The sequence below is a fragment of the Schistocerca gregaria genome, chromosome 5 (assembly GCF_023897955.1).
Source record: "Schistocerca gregaria isolate iqSchGreg1 chromosome 5, iqSchGreg1.2, whole genome shotgun sequence".
NCBI classification, from domain to species: Eukaryota; Metazoa; Arthropoda; class Insecta; order Orthoptera; family Acrididae; genus Schistocerca; species Schistocerca gregaria.
This window is the reverse complement of record NC_064924.1, coordinates 166,062,599-166,085,195: the sequence shown is the minus strand read 5'-3', so window position 1 is coordinate 166,085,195 and position 22,597 is coordinate 166,062,599. Positions and strand designations below refer to the sequence as shown.

Below are 22,597 nucleotides of genomic sequence, written 5' to 3'. Positions count from 1 at the left end.
CTTTCATGCGTCTCGACTCTTATGACTGCCATCTGGTTTCTGTACAAATTGTAAATAGCCTTTCGCTCCCTGTATTTTACCCCTGCCACCTTTAGAATTTGAAAGAGAGTATTCCAATCAACATTGTCAAAAGCTTTCTCTAAGTCTAAAAATGCTAGAAACGTATGTTTGCCTTTTCTTAATCTTTCTTCTAAGATAAGTCGTAAGGTCAGTAATGCCTCACGTGTTCCAACATTTCGACGGAATCCAAACTGATCCTCCCCGAGGTCCGCATCTACCAGTTTTTCCATTCGTCTGTAAAGAATTCGCGTTAGTATTTTGCAGCTGTGACTTATTAAACTGATAGTTTGGTAATTTTCACATCTGTCAGCACCTGCTTTCTTTGGGATTGGAATTATTATATTCTTCTTGAAGTCTGAGGGTATTTCGCCTGTCTCACACATCTTGCTCGCCAGGTGGTAGAGTTTTGTCATGACTCGCTCTCCCAAGGCCGTCAGTAGTTCTAATGGAATGTTGTCTACTCCGGGGGCCTTGTTTCGACTCAGGTAAAATTCATATGAAGCCAGAATTCTAAAGTATGTCCAAAGACGTAACTCCGAATGCACCACTTGATGACACATTACCCAGTTGTACCATAAAAGCTTAAATCACCGATGAGAGGCAGTATGACGTCAGTAGGTATTTCTCGAGGCACCCAACTACATGAGACATCAGCAGTCAGGGACTGAGAGATAATCTTATACAATTTTTACGACGCCACATTTAGTTTTCATTCTTACTTAGTACTGCTCCTGAGAACTTAAGACGTTCCAGTCAGGTACTGATTACAGTACATGCAACAGCAATACCGGTGACCTCTGAACACTTATTTGTGCGTATGCTTGACACTTATTATTTGAATTTACAATAACTGCTCTTGAAATCTGAGAGTATCTCTCATCGTAATTGCTTACCTAATAATAAAACCAGTAGTTTCCCAGAGTGCTTGACAGCTAATCACTGGATAAATATAACACGAAAGGAAAAAGTACAGTGACTCACAAAATAAAACTTCGTCTATACACTTATAAATAAAGTAAACTTGAAAGGTGGTTGTTAGCCTCATTTCATTGATTCCATAAAATTGTTCTGTGTTCTGTTCTACAATATTTACTACTTTCTTTTACATATCGGATTTCGGCTGTTACGTATTCATCAGGTACAAAGATAAATGTGTGTGTGTGTGTGTGTGGCTGTGAAACTTTTATAGTCTCAAATATTTTAAACTAACGCACCTACAGGGTATCTCAGTTAGTTTCCATAGTTGACAATTTTGTGTGTTTGATTTAGGACTAAGACGAGAGGAAGTATTGCAATGAACACGGAGTGAAAAACTACTGAACGTAGACAACATATGTGACACATTAAGTAACGTGCTATATAACAAATTACAACAATTGTTCTGAGAAGAAAATAAATTAAACAATAAACTCTGGTGACATGATCCAAGTGAGTGTCTAAACAAAATGATCTTGTCTTTAATCGTTCCAATATTACGAACGAGTAAGATGTAGGTCTACAAGTGAGATTAATCAGATAAGTGGTGCAGCTGTGGTTATACAATGTAATAATTTTTAACATGGCAAGTCAAACTATAGTAGCTGAAATATAGGAGACATTTGGCATTTGAGTAGGACGATTTATTTACAACATAGTCTGGCTGGGATTATGAGTCGCATCTGCAGTTAGAAGTGGCGATTAGGGAACTGTGTCTAATCATTCCATACTTGGGCAAATGGACACATTTCCATTTTTTCAAGATAGTTCAGTTTCCTCCCTTTATCGATGTGGCGGGCCGCGGTGGTCTCGCGGTTCTAGGCGCGCAGTCCGGAACCGTGCGACTGCTACGGTCGCAAGTTCGAATCCTGCCTCGGGCATGGATGTGTGTGATGTCCTTAGGTTGGTTAGGTTTAAGTAGTTCTAGGTTCTAGGGGACTAATGACCACAGCAGTTGAGTCCCATAGTGCTCAGAGCCATTTGAACCATTTTTATCGATGTGCCACATATTTTATCTAAGTTCAGTAACTTTTCATCACATTTTCGCTGTCGTAATTCCTCTTGTCTTACTGTTAGTCCTAAATTAAACATTATCAATCGTCATCTTTGGGAACGGATGATATACCGTGTAGAGGCACTAATTTAAAATCTTTGATCGTATAAGTGCAGTCAATGGGAAGCGAGACAGAAGGAAAAAAAAGTAACCTGTTTGTTATTTCAACAGTAATCCCCATAACTATTGACATATTTATTCTACTGTGAGACAAGGCGGTCTGTGCCTTCATGGAAAAATGTTCGCGGTTGTCTCCGGAACCATAATTGCAACCTAGTGTACATCTCTTCATCTGAAGTAAAAATATGGACATCACACGAAGAGAGATTGTGACTGTATGGAGGATATGTAAGTGCTCCTAAGAGAAACTTCTGCAGCATAGTCCAAGCAACCTTGGCAAAACTTGGGAGGCAACTGGTCAGCAACAGAATGAAGCCGTTTCGACTACGCTCCAGAAGTTTCGCTGGGAAGAACTTACACATCCTCCATACAGTCCTGATCTCTCCCCATAAGATTTCCATATTTTTTGACCCCTGTAGAAAGACATTAGCGTTCGTCGATTTGTTTCGGGCGACGATGTGCACACCGGGGAACAATCATGATTCCATAGGCAACCGTACACATTTTTCCATGAAGGCATTGGTCGTCTTGTCTCTCAGTGGGATTAAATTTTTAACATTTGAGGCCATCACTTTTGAAACAATTAATAGTTTTTTTCATTTCACTGCTCCTTACACAAAAGTTTCACAGGCACACATTTTTTATCTTTGCACCTGATGATGGCGTAACAGCTGAAAACATATTTGTAAAATAATAAATATTATAGAAAATTACACAAGTGTTCTGCTTGTTTTTATTCAATATATATACCGGGTGATCAAAAAGTCAGTATAAATTTGAAAACTTAATAAACCACGGAATAATGTAGACAAAAATTGACACACATGCTTGGAATGGCATGGGGTTTTATTAGAACAAAAAAAAGTTCACAAAATGTCCGACAGATGGCGCTGGACAGCAAAACGTCAGTGACTGCGGATGACAACCGTGTATGAAAGGAGCTTTAATGAGAGAGAGAATCAGATGCGCCAGCAGTAGCAGCATGTTGACGTTACCTGAAAAGGCGCTTTTAGTGAAGCTGTATTATCAGAATGGGGAATGTGCTAGTTCAGCGTTACGATCTTATCGCCATAGGAAGGGGATTCGAACGGGTAAAGGTCCGTTGACAAATGCAGCTGTGGCGGGAATGATTTCGAAGTTCGAAGCCACGGGTTGTTTAGACGATAGATCCCGTAGTGGCCGACCGAGCACAAGACGTAATGCTGCTGAGACAGTTCAGGAAGAAATGGAGACTGTAGCGGGTTCGTCTATGCGCGGGGAAGTCAGCGCTCGTGCAGTCGCACGTCGCACCGGCATTCCATACACTACTGTTTGGTTGGCACTTAGGCGTGCCCTCCGATGCTATCCGTACAAAATCCATCGGCATCATGAACTGTTACCTGGCGATTTAGTGAAGTGGAGGGCATTTGCGGTGTGGGCGTTTCAAAAGTTGGCGGAAGATGACGATTGGTTGAGTAACATGTTGTGGACCGACGAAGCTCATTTCACGCTCCGAGGGTCTGTCAACGCCCACAACTGCAGAATTTGGGCTACCGAAAATCCTAGAACTGTCGTGGAAACTCCATTGCACGACGAGAAAGTCACGGTATAGGTTGGATTTACCACATCTACTGTTATCTGGCCTATTTTCTTCGAGTAAATGTGTGATTCTGGTTTTGTAACTGCTACCGTGACGGGTGAGAGGTACGCCGATACTTTACAGAATCGCATCATTCCCAGCCTGGCTCATAAACACCAGCTGGAACGTACGATGTTTGTGCAGGATGCCGCTCCACCCCATATTGCGCGTCGTTTGGTGATGATCTTGTGCTCAGCCGCCACTTTCGTCATGCTTGGCCTCCCAGGTCCCCAGACCTCAGTCCGTGCCATTATTGGCATTGGGGTTTCCTGAAGTCGCAAGTGTATCGTGATCGACCGACATCTCTAGGGATGCTGAAAGACAACATCCGACGCCAATGCCTCACCATAACACCGAACATGCTTTACAGTGCTGTTCGCAACATTATTCCTCGACTACAGCTATTGTTGAGGAATGATGGTGTACATGTTGACCATTTCCTGTAAAAAACATCATCTTTGCTTTGTCTTACTTTGTTATGCTAATTATTGCTATTCTGATCAGGTGAAGCGCCATCTGTCGGACATTTTTGAACTTTTGTATTTTTTTGGTTGTAATGAAACCCCATGTCATTACAAGCATGTGTGTCAATTTGTACCTCTCTATCTTCATTATTCCGTGATTTATTCAGTTTTCAAATTTATACTGACTTTTTGATCATCCGGTACATATGGAGACAGCAACTGTTCCAATTAGTCTGACAATATTCCATTGATTGATTGTTCCGTCTGGTCTTGGTAGAATATTTTATACGTTACACATACTCAAATAAAAATTTCAACACCAAAAAATAATGAATGTAATCAAATGTCGGGAATGCGTTTGTCCAGAGAAGACATTTAAGTGATTAACGTTGCAAACACCACGTGTTACCGTAAGTGCCAGATAAGCTACTGGAAATATGAAATGCTGGTATATTAATAACCGATATAACCGCCAGAACATTGAATTCAATCATGCAAACGTACATGCATACTAGGGTTGCACGGGTACCTGACGTCAATTTGTGGGATGGAGTTCCATGCCTGTTGCATTTGTTCAGTCAATACAGGAAAGGTTAATGCCGGTTGCGGGTGACGCTGAAGCTATAGCTATCCTCTGATGATGTCTCGTATGTGCTGAATTGGAGACAGATCTGGTAATTGAGCAGGCCAAGGCAACATGTCGACATTCTGTAGAGCATGCTGGGTTACAACAGCAGTTTGTGGGGGAGCGTTGTCCTGTTGCAAAATACCTTCTCGAATGCTGTTCATGAATGGCAGCACAACAGGTCGAATGACCAAATCGACGTTCAGATTTAGAGGCAGGGTGCGTGCGATAACCAGGAGAGTGCTCCTGCTGTCGTACGAAATCGCATCCTAGACCATAACCCCAGGTGGACCTATAGTTCCAGTGTGTATAGCACGGAGCCAGGATACAGCGCGTCTAGCTCGAAGTTGACACTGAAGTAACCGACTAGTAATAGTATGTATCTATGTATGTATTGAACTCGGGACCTAGAAACGACGGAGAGGCTTCATCCCCACCGTAGCCCTCAGTGGTTCACAGCCCCACAACAGGCTACAGCAGTCCACCCACCCCACCGCCGCCTCACACCGAACCCAGGGTTATAGTGCGGTTCGGCCCCCAACGGACCCCCCGGGAACGTCTCTTTCCAGACGAGTGTAAACCCAATGTTTGCGTGGTAGAGTAATTACGGTGTACGCGTACGTTGTTTGCGCAGCAATCGCCGACATAAGTGTAACTGAGGCGAACTAAGGGAGGCATTCGCCGAGGCAGATGGAAAACCACCTTAAAATCCATCCACAGGCTGGTCAGCACACCGGACCTCGACACTAATCCGCCGGACGGATTTATGCCGGCTGCATGGCTAGACGGGCGGGTTTTTGTAATAGTTCTTTGTGTCACTGTGATGTCAACTACTGCTCAAATGCGGTACGATGCGCCAGAGCCATACGTCGAACACGCTGGTCTTCCCTCTCGGTTGTGCCACATGGCCGCCCGGAACCCGGTCTTCTTTCGACCGTAAATTCCCGTGACCATCACTGCCAGCAATCATGTACAGTGGCCACATTCCTGTCAAGACTTTCTGCAGTACCGCTGAAGGAACATTCATCTTCTCGTAGCCCTATTACGCAACCTCTTTCAAAGTTAGTTAGGTGTCTTTGTCGCCTTAAATGCAGCCTACATTAACATCAACTCACCACATGCAAACCAAAAAGGTAACTAACGCTCACGACCGTTACAGCTTGTACTGAAACAAAATCTGATTTGCATCCTCATGTCAGCGTCACTAGTGCCACTCCTATACAACTGCAGAGAAACTGGAATAGACATCATCTTTCAGTTGTAGAAACATGCTTACCAACTTTCGTTTATGTCACACAACTCTTTCTTGGCACTGCAATTTTTTCCCGTTATTGTATACATCGAAATGATTGTATGGCCTTATAGGCCGGGAGACGCCGCCTGGGGCTGTTGAGCAGCCCCGTGGCACTCTTTCTCGTTGACAACACTTGGGTAAATTGTGCGGCTCTGCAATGAAGGTGAGATGAAATGACAAGGACAACATAAACTGCCAGGGAATCGAAACTATCGGTCCCGTGATAAGGGACACGACATTCCTAACGGGCTTCTTTATTCCTGTTGCTTCGAGCGAGTTCTGTTTATGAATCAATTTTCGTAACTATTGCAGTTCTATATGAAACAGGAACTGTAGATTCTATGAATGGTTTTGAAAAAGGTAGCAACAAGGGGGAGTACACTCGTTCGATATCTGCCCATTCCCACCTTTGTAAACTCTCACCTTTCAACGGAAACGACAGTAAGCTCTCGTTCGGAGAGGATATTTTGTGAGGACAATTTGCAAATTTTATTCCAGAATGCTTCGTGCGACTCTTTTGTTTGAAGTGGTAGGAGACAGCATGAATCACTTTAGTGTACCACCTCACATACGTGCTTGGAGGTGTTAACAGAAACTTATTGCTGATGTAATTTTCGTAATGCTTTTCCTTGCTCTTTCTCTGCGAGAGACTGAATTTTTACAGTGTGAAGTTTGGTCCATGTTTAGTTCATGTTATTTCCATTGCTGGTTGCTAAGAGCATCATCAGTGCCCACTGAGGCACTTCTTGTTTAAGTAAGACAAATCTGCAAAATATTTTCAAGCTTATTAATGACTTGCCCCAGAACTGTAGTAACATCTTGGCGCTATTTATTTCCAGAGACCATCTTATGCCTATACCTTTACCTGTATATTGTAGGAATAATTATAGTGCAATCACACTGCGCTACAACCTTCCGCAGTAGCAAAGCGATGTTGACATTTTTGTAATTTTCATCTGCGTTCAGCGAGCTGTGACCACATGCCTTTGTGACTGCCAAGAGCGGAAATGAGGGGTGTGGAAACAGCAAAAAATTTATTAATGCTTCAAGTTTTCTTTGGCTTCCCTATGGAGCGATCATAAAGTTCTCACCGGCCGCTGTGCCTGAGTGGTTCTAGGTGCTTCAGTCCGGAACCGTGCTGTTGCTACGGTCGCATGTTCGAATCCTGCCTCGGGCATGGTTGTGTGTGATGTCCTTAGGTTAGCTAGGTTTAAGTAGTTCTACGCCTAAGGGACTGATGGCCTCAGATGTTAAGTCCCGTAGTGCTTAGAGCTGTTTGAACCAAAACGTATCCGCTTCTGGGGACGCTGTTGTAGCGTACATGCAACGTAACGCGACTTCGGTTACCACTTTGAGGGGCAGGTAAACACCACTAAAATTTACCCTAGTGGGGCAAGAAAAAATATTTGCAAATTTCAAATTTCTTTTACTTGTAACACATTTGTTTTATTGTCTTGACATGTTTTATGCATTGAGTTTGTAAAAATTCACTTAAACAACAACAAAATATTAACATTAAATGTGGTCACTACAGGTAACCACCAGTCCATTACAGTATACAAATTCGATATTTGGTGGTTGAACTTTGAAATAACTAGTTTTTAATTTTCTTTGTATCTCTTGAAACAGTTCTTGCCTGCTCTCAGACACAAAGGTACTTTGTACATTGAGCACATCCACACTGTTCGCCCTGAACTTTTCTTTGAACTGCAAACTGCTCATCTTTTAGATGATGAGTGAATTTGTTGTTGTTTACTGCTTTCGTGGCGAATACTTTCGTCTACGTGTGGTTTGTGTGATTTGATCTGGGTTGCTATAGTACTTCTACATCTACATCTACATTTATACTCCGCAAGCCACCCAACGGTGTGTGGCAGAGGACACTTTACGTGCCATTGTCATTACCTCTCTTTTCTGTTCCAGTCGCGTATGGTTCGCGGAAAGAACGACTGTCGGAAAGCCTCCGTGAGCGCTCGAATCTCGATAATTTTACAATCGTGATCTCCTCGGGAGGTATAAGTAGGGGGAGGCAACATATTCGATACCTCATCCAGAAACGCACCCTCTCGAAACCTGGCGAGCAAGCTACACCGCAACGCAGAGCGCTTCTCTTGCAGAGTCTGCCACTTGAGTTTGCTAAACATCTCCGTAATGCTATCACGCTAACCAAATAACCCTGTGACGAAACGCGCCGCTCTTCTTTGGATCTTCTCTATCTCCTCCGTCAACCCGATCTGGTAGGGATCACACACTGATGAGCAATACTCAAGTATAGGTCGAACGAGTGTTTTGTAAGCCACCTCCTTTGTTGATGGGCTACATTTTCGAAGGACCCTCACAATTATCACAACCTGGTACCCGCCTTACCAACAATTAATTTTATATGATCATTCCACTTCAAATCGTTCCGCACGCATACTACCAGATATTTTACAGAAGTAACTGCTACCAGTGTTTGTTCCGCTATCATATAATCATACAATAAACGATCCTTCTTTCTATGTATTCGCAATACATTACATTTGTGTATGTTAAGGGTCAGTTTCCACTCCCTGCACCAAGTGCCTATCCGCTGCAGATCTTCCTGCATTTCGCTGCAATTTTCTAATGCTGTAGCTTCTCTGTATACTACAGCATCATCCGCGAAAAGCCGCATGGAACTTCCGACACTATCTACTTTGGGTTACAGAAGCAAAATTAGCTGCCACTGAAACTATTTTTGGAGCCAACAACATTTTGTACACCTCTCGACGGAAGTCTTTATTGGATAACTGCTCCATTTCGATTTCTTTGTGCATATTGAACGCGTTTGTCGCACTGCAGTCTAAAAAGTGAAGAAACAATCTTATCCACAATTTCTTACTTTTTCTGTCAATAGCATAGACTGAGTTTAGTCGATCAAAATTATCCACATAGTCCATACTGGAATTGTAGTCTTTCAATACAATTGGACAAGTGATATTGGATATTGTTCCATCTGTCATTTTTCGAGTTGCTGGTGATACATCTGATGGTGAATGACATGTTGAAATCAGGTTGACTGCCCTGTTATCTTTCCATCTATAGATTCTATGCCATCATTGCCTATTTCGTAATCGAACTCCCCTCTTTCCAGTTCCTTTTCTTCCTTGGGTTTTGGTATGTTTTTCCTTCTGGGATTTATTGTTCCACAAGCGTACACACCATTGGATTTTAGGTCCTTAAACAAATCATATGATGTAAAATAATTGTCCATGAAAATAATATGATTCTTTCCATGAAGACAACTGCTTCAATTTAGTACGACACGACTGCACACAAGACTAGTACCTGCACAGCTTGTCGTGAATGTGGGGTCATTTCCATCACTGTCAACACTGCTGTCACTAGAAGATATTTCTTCAAATAAAATTCTGTAACATTCGTCCTCAGTTATCCTTACCGGCTAGACATATTCGATGGAGACGAAGAAAATATACTAGGTGGAGCAGAAGGGCGGTGATTAGTAGCACTAACCACATAGAAATTTGTCTGTAAAACATGGAAAATTCTATTTCAATTTAGAAGTTACATTACACATCGACTTATCTGTGTTCAACACATAACTATAAGCAATTACTTATGAAAAATAGTCGTATAAAGAAGAGCTACAGAGAATACTGCACGCCGCTTCCAAGAACAGTTCTATCAATGAAGAAGTATCAACTATTGTTCTGAATACGAGGCAAAAATTCGCGCAGTAGACCTGCACTGCCCTCTAGCGGCATTTTAGGCAACAATTTTGTGGTTGGCAGAGAGACTACTGGCCCCTGAGCGATAAATGGAGAAAATATTATGTGGTTAGCCACAGTGACCACCGCCGATTGAAACCGTCTACGTATGTGGTTAGTTACGGTTTTGCCTGCCCTTCAAAGAGTTAGGGAATATAAGCACCGACATGCAAGCAAGGGAAAAGTGTGACATTCGTGTCTTTTCGATGTGCGTGCAGTAATTGCGGAAACGTGAACTACGGCGACGTTATTACCAAATACGTCCAACAACACTAAGTGCTGGTATCCTCTTCTTGGCTGCCGAAGGGCAAGCGCCAGTAGACATTCATTGGATAGCAAAGAATGTGTATGGGACAGCATGTCTGTCGAAAACCACCGTTGTGGAATGGTGCGCCAAGCTCCGCGATCGTCGCTGTTCGACATAAGACGACGGTCGAACTGGAGGACGAGCCACATCCATTAGAAACAAGTGGAAAACAGTCGAGCACGCACACTATCGTACTGATCTCACCCCATGTGATTGTCACGCCTCCGGCTCCTTAAAAAAGGCCTTGAAGTGACGACGATTCCTGTCGAACGAGGATGTTCAGCAGGCGGTTACAGACTTCTTCACACAGCAAGACACGCTATTGTAACAACCGTTTTTATCTTCAACCTGCTACACCGGTGGGATGATTGTCTCGGTGCTCATGGTGAGTTTGTCACATCGGCATGGAGACTGGACAGTACGGCCTTCGAAAGGAAATTTTTCTACCGCCCCTTATATATAAAACAGTGGCGGAATTACTACGTCAGATACGTGTATAGTTTTGCAGTTACTCGTTTTGATGAGGCAAATAGAAAATAACGAGATAACTGCCACCGAAGTGAAACACAAGAAATACGAGGGTTGGAATGTAAATAGTGGCAAATTTTTATTCACAACCGATACAAAAGAGTTACATGTTTGCACCTGTTCTGTAGAACCCGTTGCCAGCGATGTGGAAGGCGTACTATACCATTAGCAGGCTCTGTTCTGTTGACAGTATCGAATGGAGCGGTCTACTGCCCGTCGAATGTCTGGAACAGTTCTGAAGCGAATGCCACGAAGTGGTTCCTTAATCTTCGAAGGACTTACAGTCCAGTACAGTGGGCTACATGCAGCCCACTGTACTGGACTGTAAGTCCTTCGAAGATTAAGGAACCACTTCGTGGCATTCGCTTCAGAACTGTTCCAGACATTCGACGGGCAGTAGACCGCTCCATTCGATACTGTCAACAGAACAGAGCCTGCTAATGGTATAGTACGCCTTCCACATCGCTGGCAACGGGTTCTCCTAGTCCCATCGACCAAACAGAGCGGGCACAGCTTGCGCTGTATGCGCCCGAGCATTGTCGTGAAAAATAATGGGAAGGGTTGCTCAGAAAGTGTCGCCGTGTCTTTCGCAAAGCTGGTCGCAGGTGGTGCTCCAAAAACGAACAGCAATACTGTGCACGGATGGTCTGCCGTGGAGGAACGTAATGCGTTAGGATAAAACCATCACAGTAGTACACGAGAATCGCCATAACTTTCACCATACTGGGGCTCTAACGTACTTACGACTTTCGCGGCGACCCATAATGAGGCCATTCGTTGGATTGGCGTTTCAGCTTTTGCTCGTATGATGTAGCCCATGTCTCATCCAGTGTTACGATACGGCCTAAGAAAGCCTCTCCTCCGCCCTCATAGCGCGTCTGAGTGCGTCTGAGCAGCGTCGTAACGCATCCATTTCTGCATTTCCATCAAATCAGGCGGAACTCGTCGTGATGCAATTTTTCGCATTCTGAGGCATTCCTTCAGGATTCGAAGCACAGTCGTATGCGCTAATCCGGTTTCGTGGGCGAGCTCACGAATCGTATGGCTTTCGATCACTGTGCACTAACGCGGCAACAGCAAGCACGTCTTCTGCAGAGACGCTTGGACTACCTGCCCGATGCGTGTCTGCCACAGTTTGCCGACCTTCCTTGAAAGCTTTTACACAACGTGCCACTGTTCTGTACGGCCGATTCCCCGCACGCCTCTTGAAGATCTTGATGACACTGTCGTGCTGTACGACCTCTGGCACATTCAATCTTGATCCAACTTCTTTGTTCCTGTTTCGAAAACATAGTGACACCGTTCCGTTAGACCGATCGCTCCCAAGTGACTGTTTTTCCCTCGACTGTGCGCAAGCCGGTGACGTGGCAGTGGCGAGTCCATTTGCTCGGAGGTAAGATAGGTATTTCAACAATGAGTGCTATCTACGACAATAGTAAATTCCACTGCATAGTGTCTGCACACCAGTGTTGCCATTATTTAAGTTCCAACCTACATATTTTGTTAGAACAGAGTGCAAAGAGTCTTGTACCTCTGAATTGACGGTAGGCGTCTTGTAGAATAAACTCCAAACGTCTCTGCCCTAGAAAGCTTTTCCTGAGGTTCCCGAAGGGTATCTGTGGCGTCGCTTGCGGCACCCCACGCTTGATCCAGTAGGTGTATCGGTGTGTGAACCATGCGTAGAGCGCCGCCACTGCCACCAGGAGAACGGCGACAGCTTCGCTCAGCCACGACTCAAGGAACACGCCCATTCCGTCCACCACTGCACTGTTTACTCGGTCCCGAAAAGCTTCACCTGAAAAGTAAGGAAAAATTTATGTGTGAAACACGGAAACACGACACGATTACAGTAAAAAAAATAGCTCTGTAGTGCATTGGCAGTTGTATAATAAATTTGAACTACAAAGTCAATACAATTAAAAGATACGCCCATTTTTGTCACATGTTTTGATGAAACTTGCTCATCAAAACATACAAACGCCCATTTTTGTCACATATTTTGATGAAACTTGCTCATCAAAACATACAGAGTACTTTCCGTTGACCTAGAATCATGAAATTTGGCAAGAAGCAAAATCGCAGTACAATTAAAGGAAAAATACAAAAATTTTGAATTTTGAATTATATTGCAAGAAACAAAGATTTGTGTCATTTGTTTTCCGCCTGTCTGTCAGTCCGTCCGTTAACACGCTTTTCTCAGGAACAGGTTTAATTACCAAGTTGAAATGCACATCACATACTATGGTCTCTAGTCCGTCGGTGTTGTAATAAACGCAAACTTCTAAGTCAATACAATCAAAAGATACGGCCATAAATGTGACAGATTTTGATACTCGCAGACTCACTCATCAAAGAGTACAGGGTATTTCTCGTTGACCTAGAATCATCAAATCAATCATGAAATCTAGCAAGAAGCAAAGTTTTTACTATACAAGTAAAGTAAAAAATATATAAATGATGAATTTTTAATTATGTAACGAAACAAATTTTTTTGTCATTGTTATCCAACTGACTGTCCATCTGTCTGTTACGACTCCTCACGAAAGGGTAGACCTATCAAATAGAAATTTATGTCACCTATTAAGTAAGGTCTATGGTCCCTTGGTGGTATAAGAACAATAAGCTTCTAAGCCAATGCAGCCAAAAGAAAGGACCATTTATGTCACATATTTTGACACTCACAAACTCATTATTAAAATCTGTAGGGTGCTTCCTTTACACCAAGGATAATGAAATTTGGCAAGAAGCAAGGTTTCACGGTACGAGTAAAGGAAAAAATCCTAAAAGTGGTAATTTCTAACATCATAAGAAAAAAATTGTCATTTGTTATCCGACTTCATCTTAAAAGAAAACATTCTCGAAAGCCTAGTAATTCCCAGGACCGATATCTCGCCAATACCAGTTTCGATAACAGACAAAAGTCGTCGATAATCTTGGTTTCCGGGAAAAACGAACTGTCTGTATACGTAATAAGCTTGTACGGAACCCTCAGAGTGCGAGCCCCACACGCAACTGGCCAATTTTTTCTACAGGGAACGTCTGTCCGGATAAGCATTTATGTCAATTAAGCAATAAGCATTTACGCCATATAAGCAATTATGACAATTGATCATCCGACATAACTGCTGTCACGAAATTTCACCTGGAAATTAAGTTTATTTCTGACCATTATCTACGAAGCGTCAGAAAATGTCAGAACACACAACTGATTACTACGAAAATAACAAGGAAACAATGCAGTCAGTAAACAACTAGACAGCAACAGAATCGACGATTTTGCATGGAAGTCACGGCTAACAAAAAAGAAAAAAATACCCTTAGCCGCGTAACTGGTTATGCTAAATTTATTCTCAGGACTAGTTTCGATAAGTCTTTCTCAAGCGGTTCATATCATTTAACAATGCGATTTCCGTGACGTGATACTTCCAAACTTGCAGGAATGTACCTCTACAATGGTACTGTCGTCATATAAGTCGTATGCCATTGTTGAGTGTGGATACTGACAGGTAGGTTCAGTCTGAAGTCAGAATTCACACACATTTCAGGACTTCGGGATATAACCTAATGATGGCTGGAAAGCTCAAGAAGGGCCACAGTTAAAAAAAGCATAGTAGCGTAACTGGTTATACAAAATTTGTTACACCCTTTAAAGATATTTCTTACTATGAAGCCCCATAAAATAACAAATAATTCTGAGAAGATAACAAAAATAACACAGGGTTTTGGTCTTACAGCTGCCATTTATACCAATAACCGATGAAAAGAGCATATTTTAGAGTCTTGTTTATGCCAGTGAGTGTTTCATTGTGATTCACGAGGCAGCAGGGTGGCGGCAGTTTGAGAAATGATGACTACCCAACAGTAAGCATTTCGTATGTTTCAAGAAAACTGAACCTGGAATGAGATTTTCACTCTGCAGTGGAGTGTGCGCTGATATGATACTTCCTGGCAGATTAAAACTGTGTGCAAAGGTGCCGAGTTCGAGTCTCAGTCTGGCATACAGTTTTAATCTGCCAGGAAGTTTCAAAACTGAACCTGTTATTACCGTGCACTGAGCGTTCCGCAGCGTACAGCCACCAACCCACCAAAGCATTCTGCGGTGGTTCAAAAATGGTTCCAATGACTCTGAGCACTATGGGACTTAACACCTGAGGTCATCAGTCCCCTATAACTTAGAACTACGTAAACCTAACTAACTTAAGGACATCACACACATCCCTGCCCGAGGCAGGATTCGAAGATTCGAACCTGTGACCGTAGCAGTCGCGCGGTTCCGGACTGAAGCGCCTAGAACCGCTCGGCCACCGCGGCCGGCTCTGCTGTGATATTAGAAGTTCAACGATACAGACTACCCCTGTAAAGGGAAATGCTCCGGGCGATCAGATGTTCCAGTTGAGTGTCCGAGAGGCGTTTCTTCGCAGCCCAAGAAAGTCTACACGTCGTGCAAATCGCGAATTGGTCATTCCTCACTCAACGGTATGGAAGATTCTGAGCTAGCGATTACGTCAGAAACCAAATGGCATTCGGCTGCTGCAACGTTTATGGCCAACTGACGCATCAACAGACGTGAATTTTGTGATTTTTTCGAGGAAGCAACGGAATATGACGAATTACCTCCTGACCTGTGTTTACTCAAGAGGCGACGTTCCACGTAAATTGTCAGATGAATCACCACAACGCTCGCATATGAGGCACTGCAAATCCCAATGCTACAATTGAGATTTAGAGAGATTCTCCAAAGGTGAACGTCTTCTGCGCTGTTTCTAGCAGCAAAGCGTTCGATCCTTTTTGTCTGGGAAAACTGTGATGGGTACAACAAGTTAGATTAAGTAGTGCGTAAGCTTAGGGACCAACGACCACAGCAGTTTGGTCCCATAAGACCTTACCACAAATTTCCAAAATTTTTCTATTAATCAGGCTCTTGTTGTGCGTTTTTCCATAAAAACGGGGAATATGTTCTCATTTATTACAAAACATGTTCAAAACTAAATATCTGATGGTTCATACCCTCCGAAATACAGAGTGTACTTAAGTAAGTTCCTCGTTAGTTTCCTCTATGAATCTTTGTCTGCATTAGACCATCTGTTTTTCTTGAAATTTTTCTTGTAATGCCAGCCTGCACAGCTTACGGTTAATTGCTAAGGATTCACTGACTTATAAGCATTTTGGTCTAACCACTGTGAGGCAGTGCCTGAGCTCTTCTTTCATTTCTGGACATTTCTTATAATTCGTGTTTTTTGTTAAACTGTATGCTCCTTCCATGCTACTGATTCTTCTGTTTATAATTTTCAGAAGCCATTTTCTTGTATGATTACTGCAACATACTAAAACTCTCTCATTTACTTATGTTGACATGATTTTCGCTGAAAATGGGAGAATGCCTTCCAGATATGTGGAGGTGCCAGAAAAATGATTCTCGATGGGGAGCGATGAGGAAAACTGAACACTCTGGATGGGCCCCAACCAGCAGTTCTAGGCTAACAACCCGAGCCTACTTTGAAACATTTAACACAATCATTTCTGTGTCTCCAATGCACGACTTGGAAAGTACATACGCAAGTGAAGTATAGACGTAACTCGCATTGTAGCTGCAGCCGCCAAGAACATTGAACGACCTTGGCCCCGCTCTAGCGCTTGCAGCGAGTGGCCAATACACGGCCTTTTACATTCCACTTCACTGCAGCTTTCTAAACATTACACTAAATAACCATTGCTTAGCAGTTGTTAAGCACTTCCTTAAACTATGCACAGTACAGTGCATCAATTTTCGTCTTATGTGTCGCCTTACTCTACCACTCTCCTCCTGGTGTATCCGTAATCTTTGGCTGTGTCAAGTACACAAAAAAGAAATACACAAAATGCTCGATAGTGACGCTGACGCCTTTATTCACAATAGTTTTTATATCAGTACAGCAACCAAAAGGAAATGTACCCAGGAAGTCAACTCCGTTCAAAATTGCTTGAAAAGCTGCGCCTTGTAGACAATGGGGACTCAGAAATTTGTATTACGTAACTGGTGACACAGCAGTTGCCGACGTCTCTGCTAACAAAAGCTCCGCTTGTTCTGTCTTAACGGATTTAGCTTATACTGACGCAAAAAACTGCAAAACAAAGAAGGCGTTGTGTGACATAAACGAAAGTTGGTAGGTGTGTTCTTCATCTGAAATATGACGTCTATTAAAATTTTGGGCCAGTGACGTAAGAATTGCGGTATTAGCGCCACTATGAGGATGTAAATCAGGTTTGCTTTCAATACACGCTGTAATGGTCGTGAGTGTTAGTTACCCCTGAGATTGAGCGTAGTGAATTGATGTTAGTCAAGAATACCACACTGAGTTTGAACGAGATCGTGTAATAGGTTTACGAGATACTGGATGTTTCTTCTGAGATACTGCAGAAAGACTTGGTAGGAATGTAGTCATTGGACATGATTGCTGGCAGCGGTGGTCACGGGACTATACGAGTTCTGGATGGCAACGTGGCATTACCGAGAGATAAGACCGTCGTGCTCGGCGTATAGCTTTGGCTTATCGTACTGTATCTGCAACAGCAATTTGAGCAGCAGTTGACTCCACAGTGACAACGAACTGTTACAAATCGGTCACTTCAAGGATAACTCCGGGCCAGAAGCACTGAAGCGTGCGTCCCACTGATCCCAAACCACTGCCAGTTGCGACTTTAGTGGTGTCAAGCGAGAGTTCTTTGGAGGGCAGGGTGGAGGTCTGTTCAGTTTTCTGCTGAAAGTCGGTTCTGCCTCGGCGCCAGAGATGGCCGTGCGCTGGTTAGAAAGAGCTCAGTTGAGGACCTGCATCCAACCTGTCAGCGCGCTAGACACACTCGACCGACACATGGAGTTATGGTCTGGGGTTCGATTTCTTATGACAGCAGGCGCACTCTAGTAGTTATTCCATGCTTTCCATGCATTTGTATGTCAATCAGGTGATTCAACCTGATATGCTGCTATTCATGAACAGCATTCCTGGGTGTATTTCCAACAGGATAACGCTCACTCACATACTCCAGTTGTAACACAACGTGCCCTACAGGGTGTCTACACGGTGCCTCGGCCTGCTCGATCACCAAATCTGTCTCCAATCGAGCACATCTGGGACATCATCGGGCGAACACTTCACCGTCATCCACAACCAGCAATAACCATCCGTCGTTGACCGACCAAGTGCAATTGTATGCAACTCCACCCCACAAACTGACATCCTACAAATGTACCATACAAATCATCCACGTCTGCATGCCTGCATTCAACATTCTGGAGGTTACATCGGTCATTAATATACCAGTATTTCACATTTGCAGTCGCTTAGCTTGCACTTACATTAACCAGTGGTCTTGCAGTGTTAATTACTTACGTATGTTACCTAAAGAAATGCATTCCCGAAATTTCATTACTCTACATTAATTATTTTAGGTGTTGCGATTTTTTTTTCCGTCAGTGTGTCTGACGAACGCAGAGAAATGGCTTGGAACAGTTTACTGAACTAGATAAGCAGTTATTTGGGGGCAAGATGTCGCGTGTACTCTATCTCAAAACTCAGCCTATGTATGTGAACACAGAGTATGCAACGTAAGTTTTTTTTCAGAGTTCAGAAAACAGAACTGCACCGCAAAGCTTTTGACAAAAATGTTCAAATGTGTGTGAAATCTTATGGGACTTAACTGCTAAGGTCATCAGTCCCTAAGCTTACACAATACTTAACCTACATTATGCTAAGGACAAACATACACACCCATGCCCGAGGGAGGACTCGAACCTCCGCCGGGACCAGCCGCACAGTCCGTGACTGCAGCGCCTGAGACCGCTCGGCTAATCGCGCGCGGCTGCTTTTAACAAAGGATTGTATGTCAACTGTTAATTATTAAAATAAACATTATTGATTTACAGACAGCAGTGTCCAAAATGCCTTCTTAAACTGATGTCAGCATAGCTTTCCTCCCTCTTCAAATAAGCATTATCGCATTTTTCAAAATCGTATTAATCGTACAACACTTACTTTTATTCGAACCCTGTGTTAGAACCGTTTATTATGTTATTAGCTGGTTGACGAAGTGTAACGTGCGTGATTTCACAGTGAAGGTCCGGACCAGTTCGGAGGAACTGAAGTGTTATTGGAGAAAGTGACTAAAGATAACGAAAGAAGGAAGGAAGATCAGAGTTCAATGTCCCGTCGACGACGATGTTATTAGAGATGGAGCACAAGTGCAGAAACTGGGAAGGGGTGCAGCAGGACGTCGGCCGTGTCCTCCTCAAAGGAAGCGGTTTGGGGAGGCCACAGAAAATCTGAATCCAGATGGCCGGACAGGGACATGAACTGCCGCTCAGCAAGTATAACTGTCTTCTGCAATCTGCATCCACTCATCAATGTGTATTTTTCATCTTCGTCTATCGGTTCTCCTTGATAGTCTTTCTTTATATTTTACACAACAGCTAAGAAGTTCGTTGAACGATCAGTCATACATTCGTCGAGCTACATGTCCTGTTCACCTCCATTCCATTCTCCATTAGCTTGCTTTTCTGTCTCTCCTAGAAATTCCCATAAGCCGTCTCACTGAGAAATCCCCTGTTTTAATGGTGTTTGCACTGAAGGCCAATGTCTCACTGACGTAAGTCAAAACTGGTAATACAGACTCAATATAAACCTTCTTTTTCAGTCATAGAATAACGTTATGTTTGGAAATCGTATTTAGATTACCAAAAGCAATCCAAGCTATATTCCCTTCTGTTTATTTCTTTTACTGTCCAATGTAATGATAATTCTTTTACTGTCCAATGTAATGATAATTCTTTTACTGTCCACTGTAATGATAAAGTTGCCATCAAATAAACGAACTGATTGCACTGTTATAGCCGACCGGGGTGGTCGAGCGGTTCTAGGCGCTACAGTATGGAACGGCGCGACCGCTACGGTTACACGGGGCATCACAACAACGTTTCACCAGGCAACGCCGGTCAACTGCTGTTTCTGTATGAGAAATCGGTTGGAAACTTTCCTCATGTCAGCACGTTGTAGCTGTCGCCACCGGCGCCAACCTTGTGTGAATGCTCCGAAAATCAAATCATTTGCATATCACAGCATCTTCTTCCTGTCGGTTAAATTTCGCGTCTGTAGCACGTCATCTTCGTGGTGTAGCAATTGTAATGGCCGGTAGTGTAGTTCGACAGATTCTTGAATAGTGATCATCAGTCTGGTACCGTTACCAAGATGGATTGATAGAAGAGATAGAGAAGGTCCAATGAAGAGGAGCGTGTTTCGTTACGAGATCGTTTACTGGGCACTAGAGTTACAAAGATGCTCAACAAATTACAGTACTAGAGAGGCGTTGCACATCTTGGAAATGTATGTAGAAATCCGAGAGCATTCGTCCCAGGACGAGGTGGGAAACATATTTCTTCCTCCCACATTCGTCTCGCGAAATCAGCAGGACGGGAAAAATTAGATAAATAAGAGCTACTTCGGAGGTTTAACAACAGTCGTTCTCCCCACGTACCATTGATGAATGAGACAGGGAAGGGGTGATAAAGCAGTGGTACCAGAAAACCCTTCACCACCCACAGCATTATGGCCTGCGGAATATACAGGATGATTCCGTGATGATGTCAAAGCCTTCAGGGATGATGGATAGGCGTAAATGTATCAATCTGAGGTAAGGGACCCTGGTCGAAAGTTAGAAACGAAAGTCATTCTAATACCTGTGCTAGAACAATACATGTACCGATACTATTGTTGATTATAGAGTCGGCAGCTTACTAGCTAATAGTATGGACCAAAACAACAAAAAAGACTCTAAAATGCATACCTTAAGAACTAAGCTATTAACAGTTGTTTATCTTCGCTACTGTGAAACACATCTCTTCTACTGAACAAGTGCCCATTGCTCTTAAAGTATGCTTTTCTGAGCCCATATTTATTGGACCTTTCTTTTGTTTTGCTCCGTACTATCCCCCGAAAAATATGGAAACCAAAGAGCTTTCAGCAGGAGAGATGTGTTCGACAGTACTGAAGATGAACAAGTGCTCATACGGAAGCTCTGGAAGTTTGTAAGGTAGGAGGCGAGGTACTGGCGGAATTAAAGCTGTGAGGACGGGGCGTGAGTCGTGCTTGGGTAGCTCAGTTGGTAGAGCACTTGCCCGCGAAAGGCAAAGGTCCCGAGTTCGAGTCTCGATCCGGCACACAGTTTTAATCTGCCAGGAAGTTTCATATCAGCGCACACTCCGCTGTAGAGTGAAAATTTCACTATAGTAAAGAGGTAGATTGCCCCCAGAATTTAATGCCTGGCTATGAACAGACATTGACTTTGAACTTCACAAGCACAGTGGCGACCGCTCACAAATAAACAAGTACAGCTGTGTCTTTCACTTCTTACGCAATGCATTACTGCTTCAAAGGTGAATTTGCTTAAATGATCACTGATGTGACTGAGGGCTGGCGATACGCTGCTACAGCCATTAACCGTACAACTAACTTGCAAACAAATGTGAACTTGACCGCAAGCAGTGACTCACGTGAAGGCAGGCAGCCCGTTTCACAGAGCCTCCCGAGTTGTTTCGAAGGCGGCCGACGCTGTAACTGCTAGCGGAGAAGCTTGCTGCGGCTATATAGCGGGACGTGGCCGTGTGACAGCGGCCAACGCTACGCCATCTCTTACCGGGATTTCTCGCTACCGTCACAGAGTCAGTTCGCACCGCCCCCGTACTCTTTGCGTTGTGAATCATGGGCAAAAGTTCATTTTTTCACCGAGTAAACTTAGCACTGCGCAAACCAAGAGACGCATCTTTACAGCGCTCCATCTTATCAGTACCAACCACCGTGAGAGCAGCGCTTACCAGAGATGTGACGTAAACCGTTACAAATAAAATCATGGAGACAACAAGCTAACATTACGAACGGCAGCCGCTGTTAAAGTGGTGTGATGGTTTCGGCGCTCGCTATGCGCGCTATTTAACGTGCAAACATCAAGCGTGTTGCATTCCTGGATGTTGCGGGTGTTGTACCGATAACGCAGCTCCATCCGGCGTTACAACTAAGATCATGTGAAGCCAAAACAACTCACATACACACTCCCTGGTCATACCAGACTCGAGAGTCCATTACCGCAGCAACGTATTTTCGCCATCTGTCCCTGTCTTGGGCTATTTCCTTCCATTCACCTTCAATACCTAGGCTCCTCAAATCAGCCTTCACATTGTCCTCTCATCTCCCCACAGTACCTTTTCCCTTTAAGTGTCCTACCAGTACTCTGCGCGCTGCCCTGCCCTCGCCCATTTGAGCTACGTGACCCGCTCATCGCAGCCTAAGTGATTTAATAATACTGATTATGTCAGGGCTTGAATAGAGTTCGTGAACCTCTTCGTTATGCAGTTTTCGCCACTCTCCGCTAATGTCATCCCTTTTTGCTCAGAAACTTTTCCTCAAAATTTTGTTTTCAAATACTCGAAACCGCTTTTCATTTTGCATTGTGAGAGACCAAAGTCTCACACCCACACAGCATAACTGGTAGAATAATAGTTTTGTATATTCTAATCTTCACATCCCTAGACAATATCCGTGATGAAAGTAATCTGTTCAGTGAGAAGTAGCACGCATTTCCCGCCCGTAATCTCTTCTTCAGTTCGGATTCAATCTCATTTCTCGAAGTGATGTCCACGCCTAGATACTTAAATGTGTTCACTTTTTCAAACTGCATATCTCCAACTCTTTACATTTCCTGATCTACTGCTGTTGGCATTCTAGTAGTAACCAGGTATTTAGTTTTGTCATCACTTATCCTTAGACCTACATCTTCACTA

General features: G+C 43.4%; 1 protein-coding gene across 1 annotated transcript in view; it reads right to left on the bottom strand.

Moving 5' to 3' along the window:
* Nucleotides 1-21,377, bottom strand: part of LOC126273117 (probable cytochrome P450 6a13) — a 60,912-nt gene extending 39,535 nt beyond the window's left edge. Inside the window, exons 1-2 of the mRNA XM_049976569.1 lie at nt 21,314-21,377; nt 12,326-12,589 (exon numbers count right to left, since the gene is read on the bottom strand). Of these exons, the coding sequence (XP_049832526.1) occupies nt 12,326-12,545 (220 nt within the window). The 5' untranslated portion in view covers nt 12,546-12,589; nt 21,314-21,377. The remainder of the gene's footprint in view (nt 1-12,325; nt 12,590-21,313) is intronic.
* Nucleotides 21,378-22,597: the final 1,220 nt, after the last annotated feature.